General features: G+C 35.5%; 1 protein-coding gene across 12 annotated transcripts in view; it reads right to left on the bottom strand.

Moving 5' to 3' along the window:
- Positions 1–12,095, bottom strand: part of NEK1 (NIMA related kinase 1) — a 251,489-nt gene that overhangs the window by 93,002 nt on the left and 146,392 nt on the right. For all 12 annotated transcript variants that reach the window (XM_048212192.2, XM_048212194.2, XM_044379262.3 and 9 more), the window contains one exon: positions 2,853–3,005. In XM_048212192.2, the coding sequence (XP_048068149.2) occupies positions 2,853–3,005 (153 nt within the window). The remainder of the gene's footprint in view (positions 1–2,852; positions 3,006–12,095) is intronic.

Below are 12,095 nucleotides of genomic sequence, written 5' to 3' on the forward strand. Positions count from 1 at the left end.
AGCTATGCTTTATGCCAGAATACAATGGAGTTTTATATAATACATTCAAGGAATGGAAATATAAGCCAAGGATTTACATTCAGCCAAACTGACCTTCAAGAATAAAGTCTTAAGGGGCACCTGGGTAGCTCAATTGTTTGGGCATCCAACTCTTGATTTTGGCTCTGGTCATGATCTCAGGGTCATGAGAATGAACCCTGCATGGGGCTGCGGGGGGGCGGTCAGTGCTCAGGGGAGAGGCTGCTTAAGATTCTCTCTCTCTCCCTCCCCACCACGCACTCTCTTTCAAATAATCAATAAATAAATCTATTTTTTTTTAAAAAAGAATAAGGTCTTAAGACAAACTGCTACAAACATGAAAAATCTTTGGTTGTATTGTTCACATGAGCCTTTCCATTACAAAAAGAACATAATCAAATTGATGAGAAACTGGCATAAAGATTGGAAGACTAGAGAACATTGCAGGTCCTTTATGTTCCTCATTAAATTCACAAAACAATCCTTAATAACAGTGTTTCCATTCTACACATGGAGAAACTGAATGTCAAAGACAGAGGAGCTTGCCCATGTTTGTTGGGCAAGTGATCGAACCAGAACTGGACCAAAGCCCATTCTCCTTCCACAGCATGAAGTTGCTCCCACATACATACTAAATAAACCCTTTCTGTCTTTGCATATACTGGGACTGTGTATCGCCTGGAACTTTATTCTCTCCCTTATTTACCCAATGAGCTCTTTTTTTATTTTTGGCTTAGCTCGAGATCACTTGCTCTCTCTCTGGCTTTCTCTGACCCAAAGGGCCTTATCACCCTTAATGAAACTATACATTACTGACAACATAAAGCCTCCTAATCTGTGGCTCCATACCATTATACACAGAACACTTCCAACATAGATTTTACCACATGTGATTTCCTAGTGGTAAGAAACTGTGACTTCTTTGTGTTAAAATCCCAGCACAGAGCATATTCTAAGTAAATACAGCTAGGGAAAAATTAAAGGGGGCAGATGACAACTCTAAGAAGTCTTTAACTATCCAAGATAAAGTTAGTTACTTAAACATCTCTACACTACCTCTTAACTGTGCATACTTTTATTCTTGCCCTTTTCATGCAATAACATCATTTATTTGTTTTCATTTGTGTCCGTCCTCTGAGAGCAAGGATGATCTTTTTACTCTTTGTAGCTTTACTGCTTAACACATAATAGTAGGAACAGCTAATTAATGTTCCATAAATAGTTGGTAAATTGAAGTTAAAAAAAGTAAGACAAATCATAAATTACTTCTCAGTTCCAATTCTCTGAAGATGAATTATTTGAAATGGAGAAGACCTGCTTTCACATTGCCTAAGTATTATTATATACTAAATTATATACATTTAAGCAATAATGATTTTACATAAAAGGAATCAGAATCTGATGTTTTTAAAGTAGTTCTAATGAGGATAAACACATAAAGGACTTTTAGATTACAAAATAATTTCAATTTTTTATCACTATTTTAAAAAATATTTTAGCCCAGAGGCATTTTTTTTTTCCTGAATAAAGCCTGGGGCATTTTGACAATAGGATCAGACTAAGATGTAAGAATATTAAGTTACTAGTATTTTTGTTTTTGATCAGTGTCTAGCATACAACCACAATTTCCAAACACCTAATTACAAATACACACATTTTGTGTACTTACCCTTTTTTCAAACAAATAATTATACACACATCTCTCTTCAAACTGCTTTTTTTTTTCAAGAAAATGCAAACTGATTACTAGCTAGTAGATTCACCCTTATTAAAAAAAAATAGCAACCTACTTTTTACACTTTAATAGCTTGTATAGTTTTATCTCACTGGCTTATTAGTATCTGGCTAATTTATTTATACACACTGTGAATAACCTTACCTCCTGTGTTATTATTTTTTTTGTCAGTTCCAAATGTGAGCATCACTCTAATTCAAATAATTCTCTATATTCGATATTCTCCATATTCAAATAATCCACCTTCAGAGAAATAGAACTGAGAAGTAATTTATGACTTGTCTTACTTTTTTAAACTTCATTTTACCAACTATTTATGGAACACTAATTAGCTGTTCTACAACTGCGTTAGGCAGTAAAGCTATAAAGAGTAAAAAGATCATCCTTGCTCTCAGAGGACAGACACAAATGAAAACAAGTAATAATACTGCATGAAAAAGGCAAGGATAAAAGTATGCACAAAGTTGACAGAGACGGTTAAAGAGAGACAGGAAAAAAAAGATAGATTGAGAGAGAGAACACAGGAGTGACATACATTCATGTCTAGACACAAATTCTGAAAAAATAAAAACCATATCAGCCTCTCATTCAAATAAGGTTTAAATCTGAAAACACCTGTTTTATACATGGACACTCTTCATATGCATAGCTGTAATACCAAGACCCACAATATGCATGGAATATAAATGTTTTCCCCTGCCTGACAATTCATCCTCCCCAGTCCTTGGATAATGTCTGTCATAACTACTATAGATATCTTTATTCAACCTAATTCCAGAATCCACATGCACTGCTACTATATCTTTCTTCATGTAAAATGATGTTTTGACTGTTCTACTTTTCTGGCTTACCCTAAACACTTTTCCTTTTCCTTTTCTTTTAAGATCCCATCCAGGTTATGTTGGGCCAAAATTCAAGACTACAATTTTGAGACAACTCCTCAGAAAATACAACTATTTTCCACCTAACTAGAAAATTGTTATGACAAAAAGATAATCTATTATAAATAATTCACTTAAAGTAAACACATCTTAAAAAATAAAATTTGTATTTTAAAAACATTACTTCTAGTTTAGAAAAACAATTTGTTTCTGCTTACCACTTCTAACGGTTGTGTTTTCCAATAGTTCTGTCTGAAGTTGTAGTTCAGCTTCTCCCAGTATCTTTAGAACTGAATCTGTAGGGCTTCTCCCCCAGACTTTTCTTGGAGAGCCACCAGGATCTAATTTAATAACCTCTCCCACTGTATGTTCTATAAAAAAAACACAAAAAATAAATTTCACTGATAGAACATAATACTATTATTGTATTAAAAAGCACATTTAAGATCTATCCAATTGAACACATCACAAGAAAGAAAGGTCCTATCACAAACAACATATGCTGATGATGCTTTAAAAGACTTTCAGGGGCACCTGATGGCTCAGTTGGTTAAACATCTGACTCTTGATTTTGGCTCAGGTCACGATCTTGGGGTCATGAGACTGAGCCCGGGTCAGGCTCTGTGCTCAGTGGGGAGTTGCTTCTCTCCCTCTCTCAATGCCCCTCCCCCTGCTTGCTCTCTCTTTCTCTCTCAAATAAATAAATAAATCTTTAAAAAAAAATTAAAAAAATAAAAGACTTTCAGAAAATGATAAATAGATAGGAAGAATGAATGATGAATGCTATTACTAATATTACTAGTAAAAATACAGATCTATAAATGCCTTTTAAAATACTTATGGGGGGCACAGTGGGTTAAGCAACTGACTCTGGATTTCAGCTCAGGGTCATGAGATCAAGCCCTGTGTTAGCTCTGGGCTCAGTACCACGTCGCTTGGGTTTCTCTCCTTCTCCTTCTGTACCCCCCAAAATAAATGAATAAAATCTTTAAAAAAATATTGGGGGGGGGACGATCAAGATGGCAGAGAAGGAAGACCAAGAACTCCTCCTTTTTTTTTTTTTAAGATTTTATTTATTTATTTTAGAGAGAGAGACAGAGATAGCACAAGCAGGGAGGAGAGAGAGAGAAGCAGGCTCCCCTCTGAGCAGTGAGCCCAACGTGGGGCTTGATCCCAGGACCCTGGGATCATGACCTGAGCTGAAGGCAGACGCTTGAACGACTGAGCCACCCAGGCGCCTTGAGAATCCAACTCTTCTTATGGACACAACAAAATCTGCAACTATATGTAGAACAACTATCTCTGAGAACGAACTGAAGACTAGCAGAATAGATCATTAGAACTAAAAATATAAAGAAAAAGCCACATTGAGATGATACAAGGGTGGAGACACAATTTAGGCAGGGCCCACATCCCTGGCACAGTGACCCACAAGTGAGTGCTAGCACAACTATATAGGCCCTCCCTGAGGACTGAGGGGTCTGAGACCCACATAAGGTTCCACAGCCCAGGGGACCTGCACCAGAAAGACAAGAACCCATAACGTTGGCTCTGAAGACCAACTGGGCTTGCTTATGTCTGGGAGAGTCAGAGAGCAGTAGGGAACAGCAAATCTACTCTTAAAGAGCATATGCACAATGTCACTGACTCCAAGTCTCAGCACACTGCAGCAGTTTGAAAACTACCTGGGTTACAAGTGAAGGATATCGACTGACTAACTTGAAGTATGTGCCAGAGGGGCAGGGAGCTGCTGGAAAGTTCTCCAGAGATGGAAGTGCTGGTGTGCACAATTTTTATTATCCTCCTTCTACCTAGCTGACCCAGCACTGGTGGCTGCCATTTCTTTCTGCTTTCTTTTTTTTTTTTTCCTTTAAAGATAGTTATTTATTATTTATTTATTCATTCATTCATTTAGAGGGTGTGAGCGGGGGAGGGGCAGAGGGAAAAAGAGTATCCCAAGCAGACTCAGCACTGAGTGCAGAGCCCAATGCAGGGCATGACTCTACTACCCCAAGATCATGACTTCAGCCAAAAACAAGAATTGGACACTCAACCTACTAAGTTACCCAGGTTCCCCTGGTCGGTGCCATTTCTGACACTCTCCGCCTACTGTGCTAGCACCACTAGCTCTATCCTGGTTTTCTCCTGTGTATTGGCCTCACCCAACCTATCCACCCAGGCCCAGAGTCACTTCCCTAGCATACTCTTTAAGTAGCCTAGGCTGGTCAGGAGCTCCTCCCAAGCAATTCCTTGTCCCATCACTCCTGGAGGGCGCCCTCAGCCAGCACCGGAACCCCTCCTAAGTGAATCCAATTTGGCGGGCCAGTCTTGCATACTATAACACCTAGAACAGTTGCAGCCAGATCTCACAACAAGCCACACTGAGGGCCAGCCCCACTCACCAGTATACATGTAGTAGTGAAAGTCAGATCTCACAGACAGCTGCATAAACAAGTGAATCTGTAATAATCTTGACCCAGCCACAACAGGAGGGTACAGGCAGTCCCCCATAGGGAACACTCATGGGAATCTGGCTCAGGTGACCATGGGGGTTTGTGCTACTAGGCCCCTTCTGCATAAAGCCACTCCTTCAAAACCTAGAGATAACTAATCTACCTAACACACAGAAACACAGAGGGGCAAAATAAGGAGACAGAGAAATATGTTCCAAATGAAAGAACAAGACAAAACCTTAGAAAAAGAACTAAACAAAATGTAGATAAGCAATCTACCAGATAAAGAGTTCAAAGTAATGGTCATAAAGATGCTTACTGAACTCAGAAGAAGAGAACAGGCTAAGAACTTCAACAAAGAGATAGAAAATATAAAAAAGAACTAAATCAGAGCTAAAGAATACAATAACTGAAATAAAAAATACACTAGAGGGAATCAACAGCAGATTAGATGATACAGAAGAAAGGATCAATTATCTGGAAAGCAGGCTAGTGGAAATTACCCAATCAGACTAGCAATGAGAAAAAAGAATTTTTTAAAAAATGAGAATAGTTTAAGGGACCTTTGGGACAGCACCAAGTATATTAACATTAGCATTATAGGGTCCCAGAAGGAAAAGAGAGAAAAGGACAGAAAACCTATTTGAAGAAATAATGGCTGAAAACTTCCCTAACCTGGCCAAGGTAATATACATCAAAGTCCAGTAAGCAGAGTCCCAAATAGATGAACCCAAAAAGACCTACACTAAAACATATTACAATCAAAGTATCAGCAACTAAAGATAAAGAGAGGATCTTAAAAGCAGCAAGAGAAAAACAACTAATTTTTCAGCAGAAACTTTACAGGCCAGAAGAAAGTAACATGATATACTCAGAGTACTAAAAGGAAAAACACTTATAAACAAGAATACTCTACCTGGCAAAGTTATCACTCAGAGCTGAAGGGAGATACAGTTTCCCAGACAAGCAAAAGCTAACGGAGTTCATCAATACCAAACTGGCCTTCCAAGAAATGTTGAAAGGGTTTCATTAAACAAAAAAGAAAAGGCTATAACTAGAAATGAGAAAATTATGAAAGAAAAAATCTTACTGGTAAAGGTAAACATAAAACAAAGGTCATGGATCAACCACCCTCATATCTAATATGAAGGTTAAAAGACAAGAATATTAAAATCATCTAGACCTACAATCATTAGTCAAGAGATACACAAAACAGTAAGATGGTAAAACATGACATCAAAAACAAAATGTTGGGGAACGAGATAAAAATGCAGTGCTTTGAGAATGTGCCTGAACCTTCAACTTAAAACAGACTGATAGATATATAGGATGTTATATATGAACCTCATGGTAACGATAAACCAAATACCTATAATAGGTACAGAAAAAATAAAGAGAATAGGAATACAAACATAACAGTAAGGGAAGTCACCAAATCACAAGGAAAGAGAGCAAAAGAAAACGGTAACAGAGAAGAACTACAAACTATAGAAAACAATCAAGTAAATGGCAATAAGTACATATCTATCAATAACTATTTTTAATGTAAATAAACTAAATGCTTCAAACAAAAGACGCAGGGTGGTTGAATGGATAAAAAAAGAAGGCCCATATACATGCTGCCTACAAGAAACTCACTTTAAACCTAAAGACACACAGGGACAAGTGAAGTGAAGGGATGGAAAAAGATATTCCATGCAAATGGAAACCATAACGGAAGCTGAGATAGCAATATTTATAGCAGGAAAAATAGATTTTAAAAGAAAGACTGTAACAAGTGGCAATGAAGAGCGTTACATAATGATTACATACATCAAACAAGAGGACAGAACATCTATAAATATCAATGCATCCAACATAGGGGCACCTAAATACATAAAGCAAATATTAACAAACATAGAGAGACAAAGTGATGATAATACAATAATAGTAAGGGACTTTAATATTCTACTTTCATCAATGAATAGATCATCTGATAGAAAATCAATAAGGAAACATTGGCCTTAAAAAACACAATAGACCAGATGGATTTAATAGATTTATACAAAACATTCCATTTCAAAACAGCAGAATACATATTCTTTTCAAGTGCACATGGAACATTCTCCAGGATGGATCATACAAAAGCCATAAAACAAATCTCAATTAATTTAAGAAAACTGAAATCATATCAAGCACCTTTTCCAAACACAACAGTAGGAAACTACAAATCAAGCAGAAGAAAATTGTTTTGTTTCGTTTTTGTTGAAGAAGAAAACTATAAAACACAAACATGTGAAGGCTAAACAAAATCAATGAGTCAATGAAGAAATCAAAGAGGAAACAAAAAAAATATCCTGAGACATATGACAATGAAAATACAATGCTCCAAAGTGTATGGGACACAGCAAAGCAATTCTAAGAGATCAGTTTATAGTGATGCAACCCCATCTCAAGAAACAAGAAAAATCTCAAACAATCTCATTCTACACCGAAAGGAACTACAAAGAACAAACAAAGCCCAGATTCAGTAACATGTACCCTTATGTTCAATGCAGCATGATTTACAATAGCCAAAATATTGAGGCAACCTAAGTGTCCATAGATAGATGAATGGGTAAAGAGGATGTGGTATACAACTGAACCTTGAACAATACAGGTTTAAACAGCCTTGGATCCACTTATATATGGACCTTTTTCAATAAATGTAGCACCGTACTATAAGTATATTTTCTGTTCCTTATGATTTTCTTAACATTTGCTTTTCTCTAGCTTACTATATTGTAAGAATATATCATATAATAATATAAACACAAAATATGTGTTAATCAACTATTTATGCTATTAGTAATGCTCCCAGTTAACAGTAGGCTAATAGTAGTTAAATGTTTGGAGAGTTAAAAGTAATACGGAGATTTCTGACCACACAGGAGTAGTCAGTGCCTCTAACCCCTGCATTGTTCAGGGTCAACTATACATACACACACACACACACACACACACACACACACACACACACACACAGAGGAAATTACTCAGCCATAAAAAAGAAGGAAATCTTGCCATTTGCGGCAACACAGACGGACACTGAGGGTCCATATGCTAAATGAAATGTCAGAGAGAGAAAAATATGTATTATTTCACTTATATGTGGAATCCAAAAAACTAAACAAATGAATAAAACAAAACAGAAACAGACTCATGGATATGAAGAATAATCGGGTGGTTGCCAGAAGGGAGAGGGTAGGGAGGATAGAGGAAATAGGGGTGGAGGTTAAAAGGTACAAACTTTTACTTAAAAAATAAATAGAAGAAGGGGATACAATGTACAGCATAGAAAATAAAGTCAATTATATGTAACAACTTTGTATGGTGACAGATGATAGCTAGCTATATCTTGGTTACTTTGTTATTTACATAAATATTGAATCACTATGTTGTACACTTAAAAGTAATATAATATTGCATGTTAACTATGCTTCAATAAAAAATAAAATATTTACAAATTATCAAGGAATAGAAAAATAGAAAAAAAATTATACTTCAGTAAAATTTTGATTGGAGCAAATTTTTGAAAACTAAAGACCATTAAGCAATAATTTGGGGTGTACAAAAGAAAAGAAAATATAAATTAATATTTTGTTTCTATAAATTTAATTAAAGAAAATAGAAAACAAGTTGTAAAATAAATGTCCACATGGTTTAAAAGTAGAGAATATTTCTAAAAAAATTTGTTTCTGTTTAGCTTATATATCATGAGTAGGCAACTGACACTGCCTTTTTGCAATAATTCTGGGGGAACTTTTAAAATAAAATTTAGCAGATAAAAAACGGGAAATTATCTATTGTAACTTGAGTCTTTAGAGCCTTTTGGAATAATACACAAAGCATCTAAGTACCTAGCAGTAATAGACAAGGTGCAATCTCACATATTATAGCATATGTAAGTCATATAAAATTTTAATGGTAACTAAATACAAAATGTTGATTCAAATTTGTAATGTACTAGTTCCTTGAAAGTTAAGTATCTGCAAATTAGCAGGTGATATTCACTTTTATCAAGCAAAAATGATTCCCAGTAGGGAATCAATTTTTAAAAGGAAAGTTGAAAAGTAGAAAACCCAGAAATAGACCCATAACTTACGGGCATGTGGTACTTGACAGAGGTGTCAAAACTATAAATATAGTGGGGAATAGGAAGTCTCTTTAACAAATAAAACTGGAGAAACTAAATGTCCATATGAAATGATATTAACTTAGTTCCCTTTGATGCAGGGAGGGAAAACCAGGTGGAGTTGATGGTTTCTCTGAGATGAGGTGACAGAAATTGGAAGTCTAGCAGGCAAAAGTAGCTAATGTTGGCAGGACAGAATATGGAAGAGTAGAAAGCTACACAAAGAGAACTCAGAATCTTCTTGGAGTCTTAAGCTAAATACTGATGATCACACAAAAGCAAAATTACTGTAGTCTAGGGAAAAGACCCAAATGGAATAGAGGGAATAATACTTGGAGTTCAAGCAAGGTAGGTAAAAAATAGTTCCTCTTCTTACCAGCCAGGAAAAAAAAAAAAAAAAAAAAAAAAACATCTTATGACTCACAAGTCATTGGGCAGATTACTCAAAGAGATTTTAGATTCAGTAAAAGGGGATAGATTAGCTACAGAAATTGCTCTGGTTCCACCTAACAAAATCTTTTTTTTTTTTTAATATTTTATTTACTTATTTTAGAGAGAGAGACAGCATGAGCAGGAGAGGCAGAAAGAGAGAAAGTGAGAGAGAGAGAATCTCAAGCCGACTTCACACTGAGCATGGAGCCCAACGGGGGGCCCAATCCCAGGACTCTGAGATCATGACCTCAGCTGAAACCAAGAGTCAGTGACCCTCACCTAACAAAGCTTTAAAAGCAAGACCTAAAAGGGTCAAGCTATTTACAAGTAACTGAATTGTGTCCCAGAACAAAAATCAAGAATATTTATAGGAATACAAAAATACACAGCCACCCATTTAGGTAAAATTCATGGTTTGGCTTCCAAACAAAAAATGACCAAGCATTCACAGAAGCAAAAGAATTCAACCGTTAATAAAGAGGGGAAAAAATCAATTAGTATCATCCTAAAAATGATGGATGATTTAATTAGTAGAGCATTTATAACGATCATTATAACTGAATTCTATATGTTCAATAAGCTAGAGAAAGAATTGATAATTAGAGAAAAGAAAACATTAACAAGATCCATATAAAATTCTAGAAAGGAAGACAAAAAAAAGCTGGAAAAAAATAGCAAAAAGTTATCCAAATTTGATGAAAACTACCCACAATTCCAAGAAGTTCAACAAAACCCAAGCAAAAGAAACATGAAGAAAATGACACCAAGGCAAATCATAATGAAATTTACTAGCTTAGGGGAAAAATCTAAAAACATCCAGAAGAAATAAGACATGTTACATACAGAGGAATAACAATAAGAATGATAGAAGATTCTCCTTACAATAAATGCAAACTAGAAGACATTGGTACAATATCATTAAAGTACTAAAAGAAAAAAATATCAAGTTAGAATTCCATACCCAGAAAAAACAGCTTTGCAAAAGGAAGGCAAAATAAAGACTTTTCAGACATACAAAAGCTGAAAGAACTCCTCACCAGCAGGACTACCTTACAAGAAATGTTCAAGAAAGTTCTTCAGGCAGAAGAAAAATAATACTAGAAGGAAATCTGATTTACACAAGTATTATGAAGACCACTGGAAACAGTAACTACACAGGTAGATACACAAGGCTTTTTCTCTTATTATTTAAAACTCCTTAAAGGAGAAATGACCATAATGTATTGTGGGGTTTGTAGCATAAGTAAAAAACAAACAAAAACAATGGCACAATGACTGGGAAGAAACAAATCTAAGCATACTATCGTAAGGTTCTTATACTACATGTGAAATGTAGCCAATTGCTGGAAGATAGACTATGTGGTAAGTTAAAGATGTGTGCTATGAACTCTAAAGCAAACACTAAAATAACAGAACAATAAACTGCAGTTAATAAGCCAATAACTGAGATAAAACGGAATCATAAAAATAATCAAAAGAAAGAAAAACAAAAGGGCAAAGGAAACAAAGGTAGATAAGACAAACAAAAAACAAATAGCAAAATGGCATTTTTAGATCCGACCATATTAACAATCACATTAAAAATAAACGGTCTCAACAACCAAGTTAAAGATGATAAGAGTGGATTAAAAAAGCAAACCCAAAAATATGCTTCCTATAAGAAAACTACTTTAAATATATAGATACAAACAAACTAAAAGGGAGAGGGGAATGGATAAAGATATAACTAACAGCAAAAAAAGAGAAGTGACTTTATCAATAACAAAGTAAATTTTAAATAATTTTTTTAAAAGGAACAAACTATTGGTAATCACAATGCAGATGAATCTCAAAAAGCATTATGCTGAGTTAAACAAGCTAAACACAAAAGAATACAAACTGTTAGTCTGTTTAAATGAAATCCAGAACAGAGAAAGTTAATCTAAGACAGAAAAAATTAAGAAAAAAGTCCCCTCTGGGAGGCTAGAAGCAGAAACTGACTGGGAAGAGGCATGAAACTTTTTTGGGGGAAGATGGTTATGTTCTATATCTTGATAGGAGTCTGGGTTACCTAGGTGTTAGGCATGTGTTAAAACTCAGCAAATGGGGGCGCCTGGGTGGTTCAGTTGGCTAAGTGTCTGACTCTTGATTTTGGCTCAGGTCATTGTCAGGGTCGTGAGATCAAGCCCTGCGTCGGGCTCTGTGCTGGGTAAGGAGCCTGCTTAAGATTCTCTCTCTCTCCCTCCCTTTCTGCCCTTTCTCACCGCTCGTGTGCGCATGCACTCCCTCTCTAAAATAAATAAATAAATCAATAACTCAGCAAATGTACTTTTAAAATACCTGCATTTCATTATATGTGAATTTACTATTAAAAAAAAACTTCTAAACAAATATTGAATTCTATTTAATGATATGTATGTTATGAAGTACTTAGGATAAGGTAT

This window comes from Ursus arctos, unplaced genomic scaffold (genome assembly GCF_023065955.2).
Source record: "Ursus arctos isolate Adak ecotype North America unplaced genomic scaffold, UrsArc2.0 scaffold_11, whole genome shotgun sequence".
Lineage (NCBI taxonomy): Eukaryota > Metazoa > Chordata > Mammalia > Carnivora > Ursidae > Ursus > Ursus arctos.